Genomic DNA, 27,242 nt, shown 5'->3' with positions numbered 1-27,242 from the left:
CCACATAACCTCGAGAATTTCTTTTTTCTTTTTCACAAAACGTAGCGAAATCCCCAGCTCATGGCAAATTTCGAGCAGCTCCTGCACATTTAACTTCTCCATCGTGAGTTACACCATGCGTTAGCAAGCCCACTAAAACAAAAGCCCTAGCTTGAAGTGGACAAAACAGTTTCCCTAAATCAATTTCCCAGACAACAGGAATCCGCACCTAGCATCTGCCTGTGCTAGTACAGTCTGGCGAAATGAACGGAAAACATTGGGCACTCACCCTGCCAAGGTATAGCTGACGCCCGTCAGTCCCGTAGCTGCCGAGGTCCGTTGGAGCCGGTAACTTCACGTGGACGTCCCACAGCTGCCATCCAGTTGTTGGGATTCAGGTAGCGTGACTGGGCCGGAGAAGAGACGAGGACGATCGGAGGAAGAAAACTTGGAAAACTTTATACAAAGACTATTTACATAATGTACAAGTAAGGGCAACTGAGAGTGCTTCTCAGTAAAGAGATCTTCTTAGCAGTCGGGAGTCTCTCCCAGCAAAGGGTATCTCTCAAGAAGGGGGCTGTCCTCTGGTACCAAACCAGCATCTCATTAAATACTCTTCGTATTCCCCAGATCCCTAGCTGGGGAATACAGTTCGAAGAATGATGTCCAATCACACGATGGCACTGATGGTACCACCCATGGCAGGGCGGTCCTGATGTTCTCTCGCAGCTCGGTCGAGGGAAAGGAAACAGGACCCGGTCACATCGTCCACGCGGCCTCCAGGTGGGCGCACACGTGTGTCCGGACCGCGCCCATGTGGAACCGGAAGGTGCCTGCGTGACACAGGAATGCAGGCTGTCTCCCAGCAGGGGTTGAAAGATCTTGTACTGATGACCGGAACGCGGAACCTCTGTCGAAGGCATGGCACTCGGGCAACTGTTCAACCACAGCGTGACTGAAGAGGGCAACACTGATCTTGTACTTCGTCGTCTGAGGACCGGAACGAACACGTGGGGACGCTAATATCATCGCTGCTTCCGGCATTCCAGCCACGTCTCCCCCAGAGGGCTCACCCACCCTCGCGGTGGTCCTCAGGGAATCCTCCCCATGTCCAAATTCGCCGAACTCAACAGCAGGAAGGAAGCGCAAGCACAACACCAGTGACCAGTACTCCTCATAGTACAGAACTACTGCATGACCAAGGAAACAAGCCAGATATTCTTGGTGTCAGGGAATGCTACCAAAAGATACACAGATATGTGAACAAAGCAAAACAAGGTCAGCAATTACTTCGCTGATTACTTCTAATAAAGATGTTAATTTGTTAAATAAACTACTTTAATTTACACAACCATGCTCATTTAATACCACAAAATATTTGAATTTAATGCAACTTTGAGCTATAATTTGTACTGCTTTTTCATGTCTAACTGAGCTAGGTATAATGAGGTCTGACTGCACCATTTCTTTTCATGACTGATCGCCTGTTTATTCACCTAGCCTACAGGGGTACAACAAAAAAAAAAGGGGGAGGGGGGGGGGGAATATGACTTGATGAAGCAGAGGTGTTTAACATATGAGCCATCATAGGACTGCCCCGAAGTCACTTGCCTTGGCATCAATGTAATCCAAGCAGCTACTTTTCCATACACACATGTACAGCCGCGGTCAAAAATACGCGCCCCACGGCTCCGGTGCAAGAAGCAGCTGCGGGGCCGCACCGCAGTGCTGCTACCTCCGTCGGGCTACATCGGGCGCTCGCTGCGAGGGTGCACAGAGTGACGACAAAGCTTCGCCCTCTCTCTCCCCTGGGAACGCAACACAACTGATAAATGTCAAGTGCGGCGTTCTGCTGAAGGGGAGTGCGCGCGGTTCGCCGTTGCCGCCTCGATTCTGCTTCGCTCTCGTATGCCCCACGAGCCCATGCGTAGTGAGCCTTGGTGCAAGGGCATTACGGTGCTCAAGAAATAGCGCAGAACAAGTTATTGTCGCGTCAGGACCCCGGTCTGTGAACTCGGTGAAGCCCTGTTTTGTTTCTGGTAGTGTGTTACTCGTAATTTCGTTGCAGCGGGAACGTGCCTAGATTTTTTTTAGCTTTGAATTAACGATTTTAAAGGAGCGAGCTCCAGCTACTAATTAGGGTTAACCCGACCAAGCGCCAGGCACTGGAGTGCGGCGTACACGTATGCGAGACGCGCGTAAGTATGGAATGCGAACTGAACTCAGACGCTTCGCAGGCAGACACGCTTAGTCGAACTGCAGAACGCGCACCTGCCGTAGCCAGTCTGTGCATAAGGAATACAAGATATTCGAGTAGACGATGAAAGTCACACGCAGCACGCATTGCAGAGCCCTCTTTCGTATGGACCGTCAGCCGCGAAACAGTTGAACGCTGCACTTAACATTCATCAGCCGTGTGGCGTGCTCAGGGAAGAGTGCGGGCGAAGCTTTGTCGTCACTCTCTACACGCTCACACTGACCGCCCGACGCAGGTAGCAGCGCCGCGGTGCGGCCCCGCAGCCGCTCCTTGCGCCGGAGCCGTGGGCCGCGTATTTCTGACCGCGGCTGTACAGAATCATGACCAACAGTTTGGCTGGAATCCAGAAGACAAACTAACATGTACAGATGGTACAGAGTAAGTAAGGCTTGTGTGCAACCTCTTGGTGACATTCACTTGATAAATATCTTTACATCATAAAAAATTGAGCTCAACCAACGCGAGTTAAGATTTGTGCTAGCGAAATCCAGTGCAGTGCCAGAAAACCTAAACCTGGGAAGAGATGATATTCTGGAAACCATAACTTCCTGACCTAACCCTGGAAACAGATAATATGCTGGAAGTCATAACTTCCTGAACTGAGAAATTTTAAGTCATGCAAGAATTCTGCACATAAGCCTTTCCCAGAACTCTTGAGTGAACCCAGCCCCCAGCGATTTCTCTTTTCTCTATTCAAAGGCAGTTATTTGCTGCTAATCAACCCAATTCCATCGTTAAGAAACCAACATTCTTAAAAAACTTCACCTGGTTGTTGGAAACATCAAGGGACTGCAGGCAGCTGCGGAGTCGGCCTTCAAAAAGTTCAGGCTGCAACTCTACGATACAGTTCTCAGATACTGTTAAACACTTTATAGGCAGGTTTTTCAGCTGAGTTGGCAACTTCTGTATTTGGTTGGCTTTCAAGTTCAAGACGCAAAGGTTTGCAAGTGCCAACACGTCGCTGCTAAGCTGGACCAAGCTGCAGCCCTGAAAAAAATGGCCAGTGTGAGTCTTGGTATGAATGCCACACCTTCAGGGTGGCTTTCAAGTCCCACAAAGCTAGCTTTACAAAAGGTAACATAATGGTTTAATGCAGTCAGTCAAGGCTGTCATATCAAAACACACTTATACAGTCAAAAAACATAAACAAGCAGGTTGTGCAAAGGGTCCCACTGTAGCATGTAAATTGCTACACTTAAGCATTTTAGAAAAGACAGCTACAAGAAGGAATGAACCATCAAGTAATTTCGTACTGTTGTGGAACACTTTTGTAGCACTGATTCATCAGTTTGATAACTCATATTTAGAGACCTATTCTGATATCTGCTTAAATTCCATAAAAAATTACTGAAGGTTCATTTTCACAATGCAAAGCATCAATGAAAACGAAATGAGTTAAATGCAATTTTCTAACCAACTTTCATATTTAAACATGTAAATTAATTATTACAAGCTTCATCAAAGTTATTTCGTGCACAAACGGCGGCAAAATAAGTCTGGGCATGCAACAGGCGGCCAGAATCACATAAAACTGCATCGGCGCACCGTCTGGCGTTGCATTTATGGGGTCAAGACATCGCAGTGCACGTGCGCGTCCTTTCATGCTCGCAGCTCTTTTTTCTTGCCTGCAGTGGACTAGCTGATTGCATGCAGCGTTTGGCAGTAGGGGTCACTTTCATTATTCATAGCGTGACACTCGCAGTTTGACGGGCGCCCGCCGAACTGCGAGCGTCACGCTATGAATAATGAAAGTGACCCCTACCGCCTAACGCTGCATGCAATCAGCTAGTCCGCTACAAGCGAGAAAAAAGACACAGCTGCAAGCATGAAAGGATGCGCACGCGCACCGTGATGTCTCGACCCCAGCAGTGCAACATCAGACGGCGCGACGATGCAGTTTTATCCGATTCTGGCCGCCTGTCGCATGCCCCGACTTATTTTGCAATTGAAACTTGCATAAAAAAACTGTGAATTAAAAACACCGATTCCCCATAACAGGAAACATGCTTTTATCTCTCATAACTGCTTCTCTCTGCATGCCTGACAAAGTTTTCCCACTATTACGCTAAACATGTGCTACCGTTTCTGCAGCATCTACTTACCTGTTTTACCAGAAAACAAGAATTTAGTTTAGCGTGGCACCAGTTCCGTTTGTTGCCTCCGTCAGTTATGCTGCATGTTCTTGTGTTTCATCATACATGAACCCAACTTGCCCAGCTTACAATCTTGCTCTAACTCGGGAGTATCATCTATTCAAAGGCACTTGCATACATACCCAAGTGGCATTCTTGCGAGCCAGAGTGAGCCCACATGGTGAACACGTCGCTGTATGCCAAGTGTCAACTAAGATGACTTAGTTAAATTTGTTGCCTTCATCACATCAGTAGATGAGAAGAAAAAGCATAGCTCAGCTTGCCAGAGGGCGTGACTGCAACACAAAATAAAAATGCGGCAGCAGACTCAACTTGCCTCAATCGTCAACTCCTTCAGTGCTCTCGGGAATCCCTGAGATGGATATTGGTGCCGGCTCTTCACAACTAATACCTCTCGAGTCCGAGTGATCTTTGAAGGGGGGTCTGAGAACACAGACTGGTCAAGTATGTCCCCACGCTGAACGCGACGTAGTAAGCAAAGGAACTGGCGTAGCTTTGTAGCTTCGGCCTGTGTTGAGGAAAGAGAGAACCACTGATTCTAGTGCCTGGCAAGTCCACGTTCAAATAAAAATGGCACTGAAACATTCTTGGCTACACTTGGCTTTTCTTTGTCTCTGAGTTTTTGCCTTCAGTGCTAAAGAAGGAGCATAGCACGTGTGACACATAGCCTCCTCAGCCTAACAGCCACTGCTATGTGACTTCATACATCCTTTCCTGACAATGTGGTTGTGAAGGATGCACTCCTCTCCGCCTACACAAGAAACCTGGCCAATGCTGGCATTTCATTTCCAGAGATAAGAAGAAAACCACCTGGCATAATACAAAGGGTGCTCAATAAGTTTTGTATTGCCTCCCAGGCTGTAGGTTATTTAGTAGGTGATAGAACTGAAAGATGTTACATTGATATAATAGTCTGAAATGATCACTATCCTAGGAAAGCATCATTTTTTGATAGTGTCCACCAGCAGTGATGCACTTCCGTGCCTAGTGCACTAATCTCCAAATGATGTCACAGAAGAATAAGGGTAGCTGCTCTGGCTCATCCACCTTACAGCCCAGACACTGCGCCATACGAATTCTTTTTCTTTTCCAAGATGAATGAACGCCTGAAGAGTACACGCTCAGTGCTCTAAGAGGTCAGCAATGCACTGTGCCACTGGTGTCACCAACAGCTGCCCACACTCTTTTACAATAGTATGCAGAGAGATAAAGTGCATAGACAGAGTGCAGAAGAGGTCACTCCAAGCCTCCATATCAGCGTAAAAATTTTCAATTCCAAAAAAAAAAAGTTACCAGGAGGCAATACTTACTCCACACTCTTAATAGAAGATGGCAAGTGATAGAAAGAAGCACAGCGATGGGCCCACATAAGCGCTTCAGGGATTGTTTCAATGGCAACATTTAATGCTTGCAGAAAAGTGCGTGGAGGCTGGGAACATAGAACACACTTGCAATTTCTTGTACAGCTATGGCTGGCCAAACCTAACAAACAGCACCTCCATGCAGCTCCTGCACTGCCATGTTCCAGAGAACATGCACCAAAGTGTGCTAGCCACTTTATCATTGGTTTATACATGGGTCACCAAAAACTAGCTAAAAAATAGATCTTGCTGCCTCACTCTTGCTCACTTCACCACTTGAATCTTGTTCTGGACAAACCTGAGGCCAGGCATGATGCTGGCAGAGGAATCATAATCAGTTTAACAAATGAGCTCTCAACAAGAAATGTTACAACTTCTAACTGGTTAAACGAATCATGAAAGTGGGTTGATCAGTGAGTAAACAGATATGCTTGCAAAGCATGACTGAATACGAAAAAGTAAAATCTGCCAAAAAACTTATTTAAAAAATTTATTTTGTTTATGAGTAATGTACACCAAAGATCAAGCACATGAGGTAAAACAGACAAAAAAAAATTACTCATAACATAGATAAGGTACTGATACAAAGAACCACGATTTCTCACAAGCCACACATGCAAGTAGTACAGCATAGCAGCATCAGATATACTGCCAGACAACAAGATGATATGTGACAAAAAATTGGCGGCTCTGAAACCAAATCTGACGGATACAATTTTAATCTCATGAAAAGAGTAATAGATGACATCAGTGCCCCATGCCATTCATGGAGCAAGCATATTTAGAAAACCATGCTTCTTCTGGTGATCAGGTGTCTCATGCACTCGAGGCTGAGCAGATGCTATTCACGTGCATCGTTGTTGTTATGCGCTCTTTTGCATCTGATCCACGTGCACCTGAAGCGTGCATGTGTTTCATGTTCATGGAGTTTTAAAAGCATTGCAATTCCTCAAAACATGTCACCTATTGGAGATCTTGAAGGAACACAACCAGTACTGCTGCTTTAAGGTGAGTAAGGCTTTTACAGAAAGCCTTCGTTTCTTCACTCTTTTACAGATTTATTTTTTACCACAAGATTTCATTACAAATCCGCATTCATAGCATTCCCATGCCTGTTCTAGGACCTGCTAACAGGGGTCTCAGACATGCAGCTCGCTGGCCCTAGAGGTGTCTGGCATTGAGGTGCTGGAGCCCCCTTGCCAGTAACATTTGTTTCTTCTCCATCCATGTTGCATCTCCCTACTGCTGCTCATGGCTTTAAGCCGGCCAGTTGCACACAGTGTCTAACCTGTAAGTCAGCGGCTAGAAATTCTGTGTGCAAGACCAGGAGTAGTAACCTCCTACCTTCACATATCACAGGTTGTGAGTCAATGTTTTATATTCACTACATCCAAGGTGGAAGAAGATTCAAGTGCTCACAGGCACGATGAGAGGTACGCTGCTTCATAGATGAGGGGGCTCGTAATACATAATTTGGCTCATTACGCCCTTCTGGACTTCACCAACTACAATACCCTGTTGTATGTTGTATGGTTTTATTTGTCTTGAAGAAAACTATCCAGAAAGAAAGTGAGTTTGCTTGTCGCTCATACAGGTGTTAACTACTGATTGAATGCTAATCAGGTGTTCCCTTTCATACAACTGCTACGTGTACTCTTAACGATGAGACCAACCTTTCAATGCCACAGTCCAAATTTAGAATGCCCACTGTTCAAGGGGCCCTGAAACATTTTTTTGCACACTGTAAGTACTAATCTGTACTTATTGTTACACCTCGCACAGATCACCATCTTGGCTAAACATAGCTATCCTATGTATAGATGAAAACTTACAATTCTACGCCGAAAATTGTCTAACCCTTCCTGTGCCATTGCACGCTACCAACGTTTTTTCACCAATAAGGTGTCATATCCATTGCTTTTCAGTAACAACTAGGAGGTGACAAATGTTAGCTGGAAAGGTTCATTCCGCATTACTAACAGCAGCTGCTAATGGTATCAGAGGGGCAGAAAAGCAGGCCAAGCATTCCTGCAAAGTTGTCCAACTCAGCGAGCAATAACCACATTCAACATACAAAAAAAGCACAAAAAAGCAGCCACCAGGTGGAGTGCCACAAGAACCTCGCAGTGTCAGTGATTGCATGTACGCTCAAGTACAGTAGGAAGAGCGAGAGTAGAGGGGAAGCCTATGAAATTTTTCGTTATGGATAACAAATAGACTTCGAAAAACTCTTGTGGTAATTTATTCCACAAGCGGTAGCCCTCAATACCACACATATTCAGAAAATTTAGTAAAACAAAGAGTTTTAGCATCAGTGGAGACATACTGGACCAATCACGCACCTGCTGTACATGTGCAGTGGCAAATATGATGTGCAGTGGCCACCTGGCTGGTTTGGTATATGCCTATGCTAGTGCATCACCACTGTGCGATAACTCTCTAGTGTGTTTCAGGACCCATTAAAGGCAACACTGGCATATAGGTAGCACACAGTAAAATGACATCAACCTGTGTTTCAAAAGTTCCCTATTCACAAGCACTGTTCAAATTGATCTGCAGGAAAAGCGTTGCCTCATGTGACATCTAAAATGAAGTTCACAATCATGAACTCACCAATAATTAACTATGAAGACCTTTCTCACATGGGTTTAGGATGGCTGTTGGCATCTATACAGTGCCTTAGTTTATTAGTTTGCAGCAGAAAAAATACACGTCGAGGAAGCAATTTATGAGCAGATATTAGATTTAACCCAACTTTTAAGGAACTATTTGTGGTTAAAAATTTGGGAAAAATTGAGTTTTATCCGGAAATAAAGAGGTGTACATGTGCACTGAAGCACCGGAGAAACAGCTTTGAAGGTGTTAAGGGAAGTCAAGGGCATTCAGGGCACAAAAAGCCAGATAAGTGATAATGATGTACACATGCGTCAATGTCTTAAAAACTTATGCCAGGCAAGTTTATGAATAGAGTTTGGGCTGTTTGGTTTGAACTGCAGAGAACAGATAAAAGCACAGAAAAATCAGTTTTTTTAAATTTGGTTTTAACTGATAAAGATCAGCATTCTTGGCATGCAAAGCCAAGCTAGAGCTCGATGTTAAGCATGAGTTACACTCAAAGTTCAAAATTAACTAACCAGGGAAGCCAGGGACATGATGCAACAAGGGAATTGCTGGATAAGCAGCGCAGTCGTGCGATTTGAGGTATTGCTCCACGAGCTTACACGCCTCTGCAGACCGGTAAGCACCATCTCCTTGCAACCTGCTAGCTAAGCACCATTTGTTCGCTATCATACCCACTTAAAGCAGTTAGTCGGTTAAGTAGGTATATCAACTGCGTGTAGGATACTGACACGAAACCGTGCTTAGGTATCACGGAAAAAAATACCATATTCTGGCTACCACAACCGTTCAGCAGCAGTTCCATCGCTGTCATAAACATGCGGACCACGTGATACCGCACCCTCTCGCTCAATCCACCCCAACAACCCAACGATACCGTGTCAACCCAGTTCTTAGATGTATACTTCCATCTAAGTTTTTGTCTGTCGGCTATGTCATTTAATTTGAGTCACTTTTTTAATGATGACAGCAAAACCGTCTACACGCTCAGCTCCAAGGACTATCATTTGCATGATTCATCATCATCATCAGCCTGACTACGTCCACTGCAGAACAAAGGCATCTTCCGTATCTCTCCAATTAACCCTGCCCTGTGACAGCTGCAGCTACCTTACCTTATCTCCGCAAAATTCCTAACCTCAAAATCTCATCCCCTTTGCACTCACAATAATTACTGATAAACAAACTGTTCATGCTGACAAAAGCACCGAGATACATTCTAACTGACTTCGACCACATAAGAAAGATTATCACATTAGATCACCACAAAAAAAAGTCAGTAACTCGTTCGTTGAAAATAATACCAGACCAAAAAAGAATGAAACTTTCGTTCTGAATTAAACACCAAAAAATGTCCGCAGAATGTCTGCAGGACTATGCGTTGAGAGGGCACCGCGAAGTTTTCCTCAGTGCCGATTATTCTGATTAAATGGATTCATCATGTGTTCCAGAAACCAGTGCAAAAAGAGTTATTGAAATCAGAGCATTCAAACTAAAGTTATTCCACTTTGAAAATTGAAAATAAAAAGATCAGGCGAAAATGCATTTCACTAACCCATTTCACTCACCCAGTGAGGAGATTGGGTACTACCAATCACAACCGCGCCTGGCACACGGGCAGCAGAAGCTTGCATGCTGCAGACAGGGTAGGGCTGAGTAATTAGAGAGAGGAGCCTCCCTGATGTTTCTTTGTTGGTAGGATTGGAAGGCGGACACTGCTCCCCGCTTCTACAACCTTGCATCCTGTCTCTTGTCTGGCTTTCCACTTCATATTTTTAGGCAAGGTGCGTTGATGGACTGGCTTTCCTTATTTTTACTTTGCTGCCTTCTTGGTGTGGTTTCAACTACATCATCACTGGTGTCCATGAAAGTTTGAAGTGAAATGGAAAGTGTTGACCCTAGCTTCAAACTTGATAGTTTTTGTTCCCTTTCCCTGCTTTTTTTAAGTTTTTGTGTCATGCAAAAAGCTTAAGGCACTCAGAGACACAATATTTTTGATCAATTTCATGAGTATAAAGGAACAAGGTTCAAACTGGATGCCCAACCAATCGGAAAGGCAGCACCCAAACTAGATGCCACCTCATTTCCGCTGCCAAAAATGGCTAATGCGTTGCGACACCGTCGACTCGAAGCAAGCATTTCTGGAGAAGATTTTAGATATTAAATATTACGATTTCAGCTATATCTTTGGGCATTCAGGCATCACAATGTTTTTTACTTTGCATACAAAGAATGAAGAACTCATGCTTGATTTATGTCGCAGGGCCCCTTCAAGAACACTGCATCCTAGTATTATTCAGAAAAACTTTAATGACTCCCAATATTAAGAAATTTTCCACTTTAATGCAAAACTTTTCTTTACCGGGCACACTTATGACAGTGTTTTCTCAAGCAAAATTCACAATTTGATGGCATAACTAACAGTTCCTTTGGGCTTTCAGACTGAGATTTGTGCACACAAGATGCACTGACTTGAGCTGGTCAGGAGAAGTATGAACTCATAAAAAGCCTGCAAATTGTAAAGCCAACACAAAAGTGCCATCATGCCCTGCAGAAATATACCTAACTTGGTGAAGATAATGGTGGTGAAGATACAGTATGGTGGAAGTAATCGTCATACCTCTCACTACTGCTTACCTTGCTAATGATCACGTCATGCTTTGGCTCTCGTATCCGAATTCTAGCTTTTCCTTCATCGACAAATTTTGTGAAGAGTCCTTCAATATTGCTGTCAACCTGCAAATAAATCACAGTTCAAGGTCAATAAAGCAGAAAATAAAAAAGCTCCCAAACTTATCTCCTCCCTCAAGACAAGAACTGACAGTGATCGCCATTACTGCATGCTGTTCTTCCACAAGTATGCCCATTTTCACATTCCTAGGCCCACCATGATAACTATAGGTGGAAAATTTCGAGAGTGCCCAGCCCCTGTGATACCTGTAGCCCTTGTGACTCAGGCCAACCTGGATCCCTTTTTTAAGGCTGCAGGGTGAACATGGAAGCTTTCGGCTGCAATGGCCATCATTGCATCTCTTCCATTACCACACGATCAAAGAAGTCTGAGAACAAGGGAACATGCTAAGTGAATAAACAGGTAGGGCTAGCAGAAATCTATATTTCATCAGGTACCTTTCCAGGCAGAATAAAAACTGTTAGGACTGCAGCATTATATTAGAAAGGTGACAAGCTAAACAATCGAAATTACTGTCCAATCTCTCATTCCCATATACTCAAAAGATCTCGAAAAAACTATTCAAAATCAATATCCTCATTATGGTCAAAATTTGAGCAGCTGAATAAGGTTTTCAAAACAATAAGCCAACAGAGCTGGTGCTGATTGATTAAAAACAATACCTGATACAAAACTTTCAACAAACTTTTAGCAACTGATATATGTGTTGATTTCTGACAGGTTTTTCAGCACAGAAACCGTAGACATGTACTTGAAAAACTTGAATGGTATAAAATCACGGGTCTCTCATACAAAACCATAAAATCACATCTAGTGGGCAGGTGCCAGTTTGTTTGTATAAATGGTGTGGATTCTTAGTAAATGAAAATAGCCACAGGTGTTCAACAAGGAAGCATTCTTGGCCTGCTTCTTCTTAGCTTTTATGTTAATGATATTACCTTCATTCAGGAGCATGCAAAATTCATAATGCATGCCGATGATACAAGTACATCTATACTATAAGCTTCACCAACCAAATTAATTAGTAAGGCAAATGATCGTCCATTTGGGTTGAGCATTTAGTCAAAAAAAAGTCTAAAAGTTAATGCTAATGAAACAAAAGTTCTCATTTTCCACACTGAAGAAATGCAAGTACCATCAAATTTTATCTTAATCTTTAACTCTACACAGCAAGTTCATATTTCCAACCTGCTTAAATAGAACGACCATGTAAATTTTGTTCTTAAAAAAAATTAGTCACAAAAGTATGGTTCATTAATCAAAATCGCTATAGTTTTATACTTTCAGTAACATTATTAATTTACAAATCACTGTTCGCTTCCCACATAAATTACTGTTATTTAGTATGAGGCACAATAACTCACTCAAACCTCATTAAGTTATTATTAGAGACGCGTCACAACATCATATGGACTCCAGGGCAAGTCGACCTCAAGGGCAATCAAGTAGCAGATGCCGTCACTTCAGGTAACACCAACCAAGCAGCAAATGGCGAACAGGAACCCACGCTGGTCCCTCAAACGTGCCCCACTACCCTCAAACATCTCCGGGGAATGCGCATGTGATACCCAAAACCTCACCCAAGGCTCAATAGAGAACAGTCAGTTCACTGGAAACAATTATACACAAACACTTTTCAGAATTGCCACATTCTAAACAAAATTTACCCCACACAATATCAAGGCCTATGCCCCTGGTACGGGGACAAACTGACTTGACATCATACCATATGGGGCTGCAAAAATATAACGACAGCTCCCAAATACAAAATGCTACAACATAGCGGTGGGAGGCAGCGCTGTCCAGCGTGAGGCTGGAAGAGCAGTGAAAGCTGATTGGCTAGGCCAAGACCGCCACAGCAGCCACAGGGCTCCACCCATCCACAACCAAAATTTCCAAGCAAAATAAGTTTTTCTCTCCCTCTCTCTCTCTATTGCAAAAAAAAAAAGGCCTTGCACATTACTGGAAATTCCTCGTACACACAACACACCTTCTTTCAAAAACACAAGATCCTAAAAATTCAACAGGTGTAGATATAATTTGCTGCGACACTTTTATTATGGCAATAGAAAGAATAACAAAACACTAGCAAAAACCTCAAATCTACGCCAAATAATACCTTTGCATTACGCACGGCACACGAAATTCTGCCAAATAACTCGAACTAGAACAAACTATGGGCTATGCTTCACCATGGCTAGCCTGCACTCCTGAACTCTTTCGGAATTCTAAGCGCAAGTATTCTTAGCTTAGCACCCACAGAATTCAAACCCTTCCTGCACTCAAATGTCCAACCTTTTTTTTTTTTTAAGACACGAGGCATCCCATGCTTTACCACCATTTATTAATTTTACTGCTGTGTGTGCATGTGTTTCAAAATGTTTTCACGTGAAAATCGATGCCATGTTCAAGATTCTAATGTTTTCCCGTGGAAACAAGGCAGTCCCATGATTTATCACCATGTATTAATTTCACTGATATGCGTGTGTTTTGAAAAGTTGTCATGTAAAAAAAAAACACATTTTTGTCATCGCCACAGAGACTGTGCGTGCATTCGCTCCTGTGCTGTTGCTTGTAAAAGGGGCCAAGGGCTTCTCCATGCAGCTTTTTTACTTGGCCTCCTCCATATGAATAAATGGAAATAAACAATTGAATTGAATTGAAAGCTCAGGGAACTGTACCCTATTAGGCAAAGAAGGAATTTTTTTTATTGCACATAGAATGCAAAAAGGCAGAAGAAAAAATGTGCTTAGATGGCGAAAAGCCCGCTGTTCCCTTCATCTTCAACAAAATTTTGAACTCTGAATCTGAACCTTCCTCTTGGCTGGAGGGCAACAACCCTCCGGTATTTTCCTTGGTATCAATGGCTCGCATAGCTTCTATCCTCCTGTGTTCATAACACAGTCTTGTGCACCCTCTTTCAAAAGCATACAGGCCAGCAGGTGGCTACTAGACGATATATTGGTGCTCTTTTAGGTATACCATGAGCACCTAAGCCTAAGCAGAGTAAAGATCATAGTTTAGCCCAACCTGAGAGATCTGGAGTGGCAACAATGCAAAACTAGGCACATTGCATGGCTATGAAGAAAACCTAATGGCCTGTATATTTTTGATAAAGGCTGTCCTTTCGTTATACCTCAGTTGAAGCATTTTTTGACATCTACAACATACATCTTTTATATCTACACACTATGTCTTCATAACAACTCTGAATCTAAGGCCAATAGTTGCAAAGTTCCGCATCACATGTTAATGAGTTCACCAAATAACCAGTTAAAAAGTCGGCCTTTGAGCTCACATTTAACCTGCTATCTCAGTAAGATGCACTATACAAAATGTGATTCAATGCCCATGCAATTTGACCTGCTTGTGCTAAAGAGGGGAAAAATGCCTGCCAGGTTAGTGACGAGTACAAAACCTGAGGACAAGGCAGCACAGTGCACTTATAAACAATGCTAAACATTAGAATTGTGTGCTAGCCCCTTGAATCAGTTCTGCCTACATCACAATCGTTTTGCAGCGCTGTGAAGGCAGCAGCGAGCTGAGCCAATCAGAACGGCGTGCACTGGAAAAACGTCCATACCCCTCACCCCGCGACTGGTGGCTCCACACTGAGAAGGAAAGCGCACCAGTGTCGAGCTGCTGCAAACGCCATGTACACAAATAGCAGCGCACCGCTTTGCAGCAGGCCTCTGCAGTGCAGTGTTTGTGCGGACTTTCAGTGATAATTTAACCAGTGAATGAAACACTCACCGTACTTTCAAAACATCATCATACACTACCTTTTCAATTACTGCATTAATTCTTTCAAAAACCATCACAACACTGCACAAATATCTGAGGGACTATTTGTTGTCTTCCTTGACCCAGATTAAATGAGAGAGCTCTACATTTCACAGTGCTGCAAACCACTTTCGGGATGAAGTAGAGCTCTCAACTTTTATGCAGCAAAGCAATCTACTACTATTTCTATATAATTAAAACATTGAGCTGCAAGTCGTGATCACATTTATCACTACCTAGCACAACTTACAACCACAAAAATTTGTGAAAAACAATGCACTGTTCCTTGTTTATGATGCAACTGTCAACCACAAAAACAACTGACTGACTGAAATCTTTTACTAAGGCCATATTTGTGGTGTAATGGGTGAACCACTTAAATGTGTGCAGCCAACAACTGCCTCACTGGAGACACCATAACACTCCTCAACTCGCTGCCAATACAGTTCAGTCTCCTGAGCAGAAGATAAGTGCCTTCTGTGTTTTTCTGTACTACTCCACTAGAAGTTCGAAAATTCAGCAAATGAAGCCAGAACGTACGCTTTAAAGCGTACGTTTTGATTTCTCTAAAAGTAGAAATTCCTATAACTAAGCGCGCGCTGAGGACAAGCATGCTGAACATGGTGATGAATCGATGGTTCATCATCATCACCATCATCATTTATTATCCCTTAAGGGCCCTGGGTTGAGCATTACATAGGGGGGGAAGAGGGGGTTAACAAGTACAGTAATCACGTGGTCATATAAAAGCGAAATAAAAACCAGAAAGGCAAGTAACTTTACACATTCTTATGAAACCATGGTTATTGAAAGAGAAAAACGAAAAAAAAAGACGAAAAGGACATCCATGCGATTGATTTTCGCATATCTTTGCAAAGCAATACAAATGTTTACATGCACAATTATTACAAACACAGAAAAGAAAAAAATACAAGACAAAGCAGAAAATATGACATTCGAAAATATGACAGACGGCAATGGACCCGGGATGGTTGAAATAGCGCAGCTATTATTCTTGCTCAGTTAAACCCATTTTTCACTGTGCTTAGCAGCTGCAATTCCTTCTTGGTAAAAGTTGTCGCGCTCCTAATTTTAGAAATTTTCACTCTATTCAACCATCACATCTGTTTTCGGCTGTGCACTTAATCACACTACAAGCGAGATAAATTTTCTTTGGGCGCAAGAACCGATATACAAGAACCGCATGACCATTTTTGTGCCTAAAGCACGATAAATTTGGCATCTTTGCAGTTGCTTCTCTCGCTTTATGGAGGTTTATGCATGAACCGGTCTCTTGTATAGAATGAGACAGCTGCACGCGAACGAAAGATTACAGCCAAGGTAAAGAGAGAATGATTTCCTACGCTCGCTCAGTTTTCTTCCACAGAATGACTAAAGCAAGAACTTATTCGCGACGGATGCGCCCACATCCTAAACATAGCCTTACCCTGTATTTTGTCCCAGCCGGATTTTTCGCGGTGCAGAGGAGCAAAAATGTGACGGGCTTGGACTTCTTTTTCTCGGGCTTGCGGTAGAGAGTGAGCGTCGTGAAAGTCGCTTTCATGGATCTCTCGCAGTGATTGAGATACTGCAGCATTCGATAAAAGATTTGGGTCTCACAGTCTAGCCTCATCTTGAGTACAATGCACGAGAACTACGCTTAAAAATTGCAGTGCCAGCCAATTTCGTGCAGTGCTGTCTGCACGAACTATTCGTTTAGCAAGTTTTTAAAATTAGGCGCAGTATGGCCCGTATCCCAACACATGCTCTGCAAAAACGACTCGCGATGCTTTAGAAATATAGCGGTGAAGTCAGGGTTGCGTGCACTTTGAGAACGCAAAACGGCGCGTTTTGTCACCAGGGTTACCAGATGTGCTGATGCGCCGTGGCCAACGTTGGCCGCGGCTAATAAAAGCCAACGGCGCAGCAAACATAGCAGAATGTCCAAACTTTTACCCTCACCTTTCAAACTCAATCATAAAACGCAATATTTTCAACAGATCTTTAAGTTACACAGTCGTCTGAGCGTGGTGGCGAGGCGAGAAACAGACACCTAACGAAGCAGAGCCATTTACCTAGAGTTTCTTGCTGTTTAGAAACTAGTGAACTAGGATATTAGAAACTTCTGCACCGTGCTTATTGTTTTAAAAGTGTGTTCGTGTAGGTGGGCGGAGCTGCACTATTTCTAGACTGGCGAAAAAATGATTTCATGCAACACTGGCTAGTAGATACATAGATAGATACTTGAGGCCTTGCACTTTGTAACGGGCGGGCACCACTACGCTGGGCATCCGGATCAAAAACAAAAACAAAAAAAACGACAGTGTAGGTAAAAAAGTGGACCTCTATGGCCATTTATCATCATAAAATGTGTCCGAATAGATGCATGAAAAAGTGCATGTGGTGTGGGGGCTACGCCAAGACGTACCACGTATTTGGGGCTGTGAAAAAAAGCCCTTTACTACCCAAGATAACTAGACTAACTAGAACCATTGCCTCCTCTAGCAAGATGCCTGCGGCGTCGCTCGCTCACCCATTGTAGTCGCCGTGCCTTGAGTTGCGGACGGTTGTTAAGAGATGACGCTAGCTACTTCCCTTTGGGCTCCGTGCGCTCGTATGGTGGCGCTAGCAGCGACCACATCGCCAGCGCCGCCTCGTGGCACTCGCCGCGTTAACCGAGGGGTGAATACGGCTGAATTCTTTAAATCGGGCGGTGGCTCAAGCCACCAATCATATAACCTTCGCTTGGTTACTTCTACCCGCTTAAAATCTACTTTCCCTTCACTATCCTTAAACCCCAATGCCTTGGGTAAATCAGCCCTGCTGCTTTCCACTGTACGGTGAAGCCCTTTAGAGAAAAGTATCAAGTGTTCTGCCGTTTCCTCCTCCTCTAAGCACGCAACGCACAACGTATCGGTCTTGTGGTACCTGACACTATATGTCTCAGTCCGCAAAACTCCAGTCCTGGCCTCAAACAACAAAGAGCTTCCCCTACAATTCTCATAGATATTTTCTTTAGCAATTTCCTGCTTAAAGGTCCGGTTTGTTCCCAGGGCCGATTTCGTCAGCATCCCTGTTTTCCACAGAGCTCTCTGTTTCTTTAACCTTTTTCTTAACCGATAATTGCTGATTTGCCCCCTTACTGCTGTCCAGATATTTGCTTGTCAATTTTCTAGTTCGCTTTCTCCATTTCGTGTCAACATTCTTTATGTACAGGTATCTGAAAACTTTCCTAGCCCACTGCTTTTCCCCCATTTTTCTCAATCGTTCCTCAAATGCTATCTTAAGATAGCATTACTGCTAGCCTCTCTGCTCTCGAAAGACGCCCATCCCATATCAACCTGTACCCCCTGATTTGGTGTATTGCCATGTGCTCCCAAAGCTAACCTCCCTACTCCCCGTTGTTTAATTTCTAGCCTTGCTTGAACATCTGGTCTCATGCACAGGACCGCATTACCGAAAGTCAGGCTAGGGACCATCGCCCCCATTCCAGATCCCTAGTCTTACCACTTCATACCTGTTTTTCATGACAGCTGCATTCATACTAGCTTTATTCATTACATATTTTTCATGCTCTGTCAGATACTCAGCACTGTCAAAAACGCGCGGAAGGCGCCGTCTGCCGCAGAGGCGTGAGCTACAGCTACTGCGCGCCACGACCGCGCGGTAATGAGCGCATGTGTTGCAAGCGGACGCCACAAGGATCGCTAACTACTACCTAAAGTGGAAAGGAGGAAAAAGGAAAAGGTAAGGGCAGCAGGTTTTTGGTCCACACGGCAGGCATATCTCTAAAGGTGGCGGTGCTAGAACTATAAGTGAACTAGAGAAGATAGAAGGAAGGAGTGTACGATGGGGGGCTAGTTGGTAATCCATGAACTAAGAACGAAAACCACGCAAAGGACGATACACAGGGAAGAAGTAGACAGGACGAGCGCGGACTTGCAACTGTTTATTGAAACACATCTTCCTTCCATCACCAACCCTACGCATGCGCAACAAGCAAACTCTATCTTATCGAGTTCAAGAACTTCAGCTCCTTCTTGTACAGATAGACCGAAGCCTCGCTTACACACTTCTCGGGCACATATCTATCAATCTGCCAGGCTTCGATGACCTCACGCGTTTTCTGGTCTTTGGCCCTTCCGATTATCTTTGTACGCTCAAAGAGTGGCGTGCATTTATTGTCACAAGAAAGACAGTGTTTGGGCAAATGCATGCCGCTGTGAGAGCCCAACGAATTTTTGTGTTCTTGTAGGCGCTTATTAATGCAGCGTCCCGTTTGTCCCACGTAAACTGAGCCGCAACTAAGCGGGATTTCATACACTACTCCCATTCGACAGGACACAAACTTGATTTTGTGGTTTACACCACAGCCTGCTTTTGTTCTCGTTTCATTGTTAGTTAGCGCGCACAAACGGGACAGCTTACAAGGCGCCGAAAAGAAGATTTCCACACCGAATTTTCCTGCTACCCTCTTCAGGCCATGCGAGGTCTTATGTATATAGGGCAGTACTTCAAATTTCCGCCTCTCACTAATGCCAGATTCTCGAGCACTAGAAATTGGGATGACGGTTCTCAACAGAGACCCGGCAGCGGCCTGCAGAAGCGACGAGGGAAACCCAGCACAACTTAGGCGTGCGACTTGAGCGGAAAAGCTGAGTGAAACCTTGTGAAAACAGGACTTCAGTAATGATGACCTCAAGCAGGATGAAGCAATTCCTCTCTTAATAAGCTTAGAGTGACAGGAGTCATAGGGTAAAAGGGCCTTTTTTGTTCTAGGCATGTACATCCAACACAAGTGGTCCGGTTCACTGAAAAACAATCTCAAGTCCAAGAACTGTAAGCAAGAATTCTCAGGCAATTCCACGGTAAAATTCAAACTGGGAGCCTTAGATTTAAAAGACGTTAAAACTTCATTAGTGACCTCTTGTGGGTTGTCATTGGGATTCATTTTTAAGAGTATTAAAAAGTCGTCTACGTATCGGAAAACTCGCGCGATGCGGTCGTCAGTTAGCGCCCGTGAGAGTGAACAGTCAACTTCCGCTAAATATATTTCAGTGAGAACAGGTGCAACACTCGACCCTATACAAATGCCTCGTTTTTGCACATAGAATTTATCCTGAAAACTCACTAGCGTTGAGGAGAGGTACACATTCAACAGTTCCATGAAACCTTCTATCGAAATGCCGCAGGCATTTTGGAACCCCACAACCCCCAAACGCTCTATACAGTTGCTGACCGCCATGAGCAGTTCGTTGTGAGGAACCGAATAAAACAGCTCTTCAATGTCAACCGAGAAGCCATAATTAACACCTGGCATGCTCTCTTTGAAAATTTTCACAATGCCGTCCGAACTGGTCGTCTTGTAGGGGTCTTCAGGCGACAGACTCTTCAGGTGTCTTTGAAGGTATCGGCTAACAACTGCCTGCCAGGTTCCTCTCTCCGTTACGATTGCTCTAAAGGGGCATTCTAACTTATGACTCTTTGCACTAAAAAACACAGTGAGCACATGTACCTTGTTACTCATCACTTCATTCTTCATCCGCTCAAGCTTCAAATCATCTAAAAGCGCAACCGCTTTGGCCTTCGCCTTCGTCGGCTTCACATCCGCAACTCGGAAGTTCTTGTTGATCGCTGTTAGTGCCTTCTCCCCGAATAGTTTCCGCGGTAGGACCACGAAGCCGCCTTCTTTGTCGGACAAAAGAACCCGTAGCCCAGAATCACAAATTGAGCCAGCCACTCTTCTCAGCAGGGAAGTGCAGTCCTTCTTTTTCTGATAGGTGTTGCTCACTGAATCAACTCCTTCCGAAAGGCAGCACCCTTTCTCTTCCCCTTCTACCTTGTCAGCGATCCTGTGAACCGAAGCCAAAAGCTCAGGCTTGCTGAGCGGTACTTCCAGGCTGAACTTAGGTCCCTTCCTGAGGACCCTTTCAGTGTCAGATGAAACAGTCGCCCCTCCAAGGTAGACAACAGGCACCTCACAGGAAGTCCTGTTTTCACAAGGTTTCACTCAGCTTTTCCGCTCAAGTCGCACGCCTAAGTTGTGCTGGGTTTCCCTCGTCGCTTCTGCAGGCCGCTGCCGGGTCTCTGTTGAGAACCGTCATCCCAATTTCTAGTGCTCGAGAATCTGGCATTAGTGAGAGGCGGAAATTTGAAGTACTGCCCTATATACATAAGACCTCGCATGGCCTGAAGAGGGTAGCAGGAAAATTCGGTGTGGAAATCTTCTTTTCGGCGCCTTGTAAGCTGTCCCGTTTGTGCGCGCTAACTAACAATGAAACGAGAACAAAAGCAGGCTGTGGTGTAAACCACAAAATCAAGTTTGTGTCCTGTCGAATGGGAGTAGTGTATGAAATCCCGCTTAGTTGCGGCTCAGTTTACGTGGGACAAACGGGACGCTGCATTAATAAGCGCCTACAAGAACACAAAAATTCGTTGGGCTCTCACAGCGGCATGCATTTGCCCAAACACTGTCTTTCTTGTGACAATAAATGCACGCCACTCTTTGAGCGTACAAAGATAATCGGAAGGGCCAAAGACCAGAAAACGCGTGAGGTCATCGAAGCCTGGCAGATTGATAGATATGGGCCCGAGAAGTGTGTAAGCGAGGCTTCGGTCTATCTGTACAAGAAGGAGCTGAAGTTCTTGAACTCGATAAGATAGAGTTTGCTTGTTGCGCATGCGTAGGGTTGGTGATGGAAGGAAGATGTGTTTCAATAAACAGTTGCAAGTCCGCGCTCGTCCTGTCTACTTCTTCCCTGTGTATCGTCCTTTGCGTGGTTTTCGTTCTTAGTTCATGGATTACCAACTAGCCCCCCATCGTACACTCCTTCAATTCATTTCTTCTACATGGGGCTCTGTTTTATGTCATCTTTCCTTCGAGAATCAATGCACGATGTGCACGAGTTTTATCGCTGCTACCACGATCGAGGCAAGAGTGTTGGGCTTTTGCCTAAGGAAACACGTCTGTCCGCCCAGCGTTGTGGGATTGTTCGGCTTCCTGGGCTGCTCCGAAGGCCACTGGAAAAGAATGGCTAAGATTTTAAGGAGCGAATGTTGGAGAAACGTTCGACTACTACGGGACTGGCTGCGGTTGGTGTGCTTCACTTGGAAGGGGACAGGCTCTGCCGGCATGAGGACATACAAGGACTACCAGAACCTGGCTGAGACTACCACTGAGTTCCTTTGGAACAAGCGACGACAAAGCCTACCTAAGGCGCCAATGAAGCAGACAGGTGAGGTGCCTGTTATCTACCTTGGAGGGGCGACTGTTTCATCTGACACTGAAAGGGTCCTCAGGAAGGGACCTAAGTTCAGCCTGGAAGTACCGCTCAGCAAGCCTGAGCTTTTGGCTTCGGTTCACAGGATCGCTGACAAGGTAGAAGGGGAAGAGAAAGGGTGCTGCCTTTCGGAAGGAGTTGATTCAGTGAGCAACACCTATCAGAAAAAGGACTGCACTTCCCTGCTGAGAAGAGTGGCTGGCTCAATTTGTGATTCTGGGCTACGGGTTCTTTTGTCCGACAAAGAAGGCGGCTTCGTGGTCCTACCGCGGAAACTATTCGGGGAGAAGGCACTAACAGCGATCAACAAGAACTTCCGAGTTGCGGATGTGAAGCCGACGAAGGCGAAGGCCAAAGCGGTTGCGCTTTTAGATGATTTGAAGCTTGAGCGGATGAAGAATGAAGTGATGAGTAACAAGGTACATGTGCTCACTGTGTTTTTTAGTGCAAAGAGTCATAAGTTAGAATGCCCCTTTAGAGCAATCGTAACGGAGAGAGGAACCTGGCAGGCAGTTGTTAGCCGATACCTTCAAAGACACCTGAAGAGTCTGTCGCCTGAAGACCCCTACAAGACGACCAGTTCGGACGGCATTGTGAAAATTTTCAAAGAGAGCATGCCAGGTGTTAATTATGGCTTCTCGGTTGACATTGAAGAGCTGTTTTATTCGGTTCCTCACAACGAACTGCTCATGGCGGTCAGCAACTGTATAGAGCGTTTGGGGGTTGTGGGGTTCCAAAATGCCTGCGGCATTTCGATAGAAGGTTTCATGGAACTGTTGAATGTGTACCTCTCCTCAACGCTAGTGAGTTTTCAGGATAAATTCTATGTGCAAAAACGAGGCATTTGTATAGGGTCGAGTGTTGCACCTGTTCTCACTGAAATATATTTAGCGGAAGTTGACTGTTCACTCTCACGGGCGCTAACTGACGACCGCATCGCGCGAGTTTTCCGATACGTAGACGACTTTTTAATACTCTTAAAAATGAATCCCAATGACAACCCACAAGAGGTCACTAATGAAGTTTTAACGTCTTTTAAATCTAAGGCTCCCAGTTTGAATTTTACCGTGGAATTGCCTGAGAATTCTTGCTTACAGTTCTTGGACTTGAGATTGTTTTTCAGTGAACCGGACCACTTGTGTTGGATGTACATGCCTAGAACAAAAAAGGCCCTTTTACCCTATGACTCCTGTCACTCTAAGCTTATTAAGAGAGGAATTGCTTCATCCTGCTTGAGGTCATCATTACTGAAGTCCTGTTTTCACAAGGTTTCACTCAGCTTTTCCGCTCAAGTCGCACGCCTAAGTTGTGCTGGGTTTCCCTCGTCGCTTCTGCAGGCCGCTGCCGGGTCTCTGTTGAGAACCGTCATCCCAATTTCTAGTGCTCGAGAATCTGGCATTAGTGAGAGGCGGAAATTTGAAGTACTGCCCTATATACATAAGACCTCGCATGGCCTGAAGAGGGTAGCAGGAAAATTCGGTGTGGAAATCTTCTTTTCGGCGCCTTGTAAGCTGTCCCGTTTGTGCGCGCTAACTAACAATGAAACGAGAACAAAAGCAGGCTGTGGTGTAAACCACAAAATCAAGTTTGTGTCCTGTCGAATGGGAGTAGTGTATGAAATCCCGCTTAGTTGCGGCTCAGTTTACGTGGGACAAACGGGACGCTGCATTAATAAGCGCCTACAAGAACACAAAAATTCGTTGGGCTCTCACAGCGGCATGCATTTGCCCAAACACTGTCTTTCTTGTGACAATAAATGCACGCCACTCTTTGAGCGTACAAAGATAATCGGAAGGGCCAAAGACCAGAAAACGCGTGAGGTCATCGAAGCCTGGCAGATTGATAGATATGTGCCCGAGAAGTGTGTAAGCGAGGCTTCGGTCTATCTGTACAAGAAGGAGCTGAAGTTCTTGAACTCGATAAGATAGAGTTTGCTTGTTGCGCATGCGTAGGGTTGGTGATGGAAGGAAGATGTGTTTCAATAAACAGTTGCAAGTCCGCGCTCGTCCTGTCTACTTCTTCCCTGTGTATCGTCCTTTGCGTGGTTTTCGTTCTTAGTTCAGAGAAGATAGAAGGGCTATTTTTTTAACCTACACTTAGTGCAAGCTCGTGTAGGCGAGTGGAAGGCGTGGCTAAAGCTATGACGTGAGGCGCTGCCCGAGCGTCAGCCAATAGCGTGATACCGATCGTCGCCGTCCGCGAGAGCAGACGACAAGCTCTGAATGTTTGGGTCGTCGCAATATACTATAAGATGAAATGAGAAATACATACTGCAAAACGTATTTGCGTGGCGTTTATTAGGGTAGAGAAATGCAAGGGACATTTTTGTTTCCCCTCAAATAGAGCGAAACTCACAAACTTGTAAAATATACTGGCTAGTGTGGCAAGCGCAGGCTAGGCGAAGGTCCCGATGCCGATGATTTCCGGCGGCGCCCGCTTGGTGCGCTGTTGTGCGGGTGGTTTGAGCCACCGCCCGATGTAAAGGGTTCAGCCGTATCCATCCATCCATCCATGCATCTGCGTTGAATTCGCGCCGTGATACGCGCGCTCGGAGGAGCGCGAAGCAAACTATTTTTTTTTTGTATTTAGACTGCTCTTTAAAAAAAAAAATATTTCGTAATGGAACTACGCGTAATATACGCGAGCTCGTTCACAGTGCGCACATTTTGCAGTACCAAATATAGATCAATTTGTTGACGTATTCTAGCAGTTTGCTTTCGCCCGCAAAAAAACACGATACTAACCATGCAACCGTTTTTTTTATTTACTAAGCTCTCGAGAGCGAAATTATTTCAGAAAGACTTAAGCCCCTTACCACATAGCCTTCATTTGACCATATTGAAGTGAAAATAAAGAATGACAATAAGGTTAAGCAATAAACTGCACACTAGCTGAAGGAACGTGCGATATGTTCATTGCACTGGAAATTAAAACGTTGAAATCGAGAACATTATGGCAGTTAAATTTAAAGTGCCACCCTCGATTAATTTAAAATACACGCTGATATTTGGAAATGACTTTAAAGGACTGATTTTGTTTAAGGCGAATAATGAACTTAATATAAACTTCCCCAATCAGAGCATTTAAGAAATGCACAAAACTTGCATTGCTTTAAAAAGCTACTATAGTGACATACGTTAAGGTAATAATATTTCCGTTAAAAATCTTGGAACAGCTGTGCTTCACAATGCAGAACATTAAAAACAAGCATTTTCTTATTTCTTTCTCATGAAGAGCCTAACCGAGAATATTACGACCACGATTTATAATAACTCCACCGATCTCGACAGCTTCCTTATAATTCAACTAGCCCACTTACCGGATAGCGAGATGTTGAGAACTGAAGCTCGATGCCGCACGTAAAGACTGACATGCCCAAAGCATGCCACCAATTTAACCTGTTTCTCATGTCCATCCAGAATAAACAAGCTTCTAAACAAGTTGTATTTTATACCACTGTTTAAGCACTCCGTTTTATACCACTGTTTAAACACATTCCTACACAGCATCTTTCAGGTTTGAGTGCAAAAGAACATGTCCGTTCTTTGCGAATGAATGCACACTGGCAAGTTCCAAGAGCCCGCACTATGGGCCCCAAATGCTGTCCTACATACTACCAACACTGCTGAATTCTCCTGCTGTGTAACTGCTTTTATTTGTATTGTACAATAAACGTTAGTATATATATACTAAGGAAGCCAACAGTCACCGAATCCAAGGTGCGTAGGGGAATATTTGTAATTTTTTTTTAATTTGCAGTGCCAATCAATCGGTTTAAAGAGAATTACTTAAAAAGCAGCAGAAAAAACAACCATGCCGCCGGTGGGATCCGAACCCACGACCTCCGAATATCGCGTCCGGGGCTCTTACCAACTGAGCTACGGCGTCGGCTGTCCAATCTGCTGCTTTCGTGGGTATTTATGTTTACTGGGTGTAAGCGAGCCTTGAGAGTGTTCACCAGCGCCACCCTCGACCACAGCGGCGGACGTAGCACGTCCTGTATTACCGCGAGCGTGACGTGGAACGTCATCTAACGGCGAGGGCGGAAACTGTGCGAGAGCCCTCTTAAGCAACCTGTGGCATCAAGACTGCCAGAACCAAGACCCTCGTTAAGCTATCAGCAGACAAGGTAAATGAAATGAGGGGCTCGTTTGACAAACATACTAAGGAAGCCAACAGTCACCGAATCCAAGGTGCGTAGGGGAATGTTTGTAATTTTTTTTAATTTGTAGTGCCAATCAATCGGTTTAAAGAGAATTACTTAAAAAGCAGCAGAAAAAACAACCATGCCGCTGGTGGGATCCGAACCCACGACCTCCGAATATCGCGTCCGGGGCTCTTATATATATATATATATATATATATATATATATATATATATATATATATATATATATATATATATATATAGCATTGCCAGGCATTTGTCAGCTACAATCATCTTCAATTTGAACCGTCTGCAAATTGTGACGGCCCCGTGTACCTGTTGCACTGCATGCCTTGCAAGGGAGTGCAGACCTCTTCAAGCCTAATATGACTTTTTGTCTGCATTTCCCTCAGTATCCGCAATACTAAAATAAAATTTGATTGATTGAATGACTTCAGCGAGAACATAACAGCCACTATTTTCTGTGGGCAAAAGTGGAATCCATTTCTGTGTGCCCATGTCGCTAGATTATTTACTGCCAACTGTATTGTCTCTCACATACTGTCATCAGTTACAGGTGGATCACATCCTGCACACAAGCTGTATGGCAACAAATGCCGAGTCACAAGATAAAGCCGTGGGATAGCTCAGCAAGTTCAAAGAGCCCACAAAAAGCACACCTGCAAGGTCGCTACTGCCATCTGCTGGTGGCTCAAAGAAACTGGTTTCGTCAGTGGCTCACTGGTGGATCACGTCGCACTCAAGAAAATTATAGGCTGACCCACCGGTGGGCCCCGACACACAGGGGGGGAGGGGGGGAGGATCGCTACTGCAGTGAATGTGTTAATGTACGCAAACACCGATCTGCCATAACAGCAACTTGAAAATGCCAATGGCTGTGACACACTTTTATGTCTTAATGCAAAGAATTGAAGCTTTCAAATTCCAAACCAATGCTTCAAATACAATCA

At 44.5% G+C, this 27,242-nt stretch overlaps 1 protein-coding gene across 2 annotated transcripts in view; it reads right to left on the bottom strand.

Moving 5' to 3' along the window:
• The window catches only part of LOC144114816 (leucine-rich repeat protein 1-like), a 32,319-nt gene extending 15,632 nt beyond the window's left edge, over window positions 1-16,687 (bottom strand). For both annotated transcript variants that reach the window (XM_077648793.1, XM_077648794.1), the window contains exons 1-4: window positions 16,292-16,687; window positions 11,007-11,105; window positions 4,706-4,897; window positions 3,002-3,223 (exon numbers count right to left, since the gene is read on the bottom strand). In XM_077648793.1, the coding sequence (XP_077504919.1) occupies window positions 3,002-3,223; window positions 4,706-4,897; window positions 11,007-11,105; window positions 16,292-16,477 (699 nt within the window). In that variant the 5' untranslated portion in view covers window positions 16,478-16,687. The remainder of the gene's footprint in view (window positions 1-3,001; window positions 3,224-4,705; window positions 4,898-11,006; window positions 11,106-16,291) is intronic.
• Window positions 16,688-27,242: the final 10,555 nt, after the last annotated feature.

The sequence above is a fragment of the Amblyomma americanum genome, chromosome 1, assembly GCF_052857255.1.
Source record: "Amblyomma americanum isolate KBUSLIRL-KWMA chromosome 1, ASM5285725v1, whole genome shotgun sequence".
Lineage (NCBI taxonomy): Eukaryota > Metazoa > Arthropoda > Arachnida > Ixodida > Ixodidae > Amblyomma > Amblyomma americanum.
Note: the sequence above shows the minus strand (reverse complement) of the source record. Positions and strands in the feature narration are given on the sequence as shown.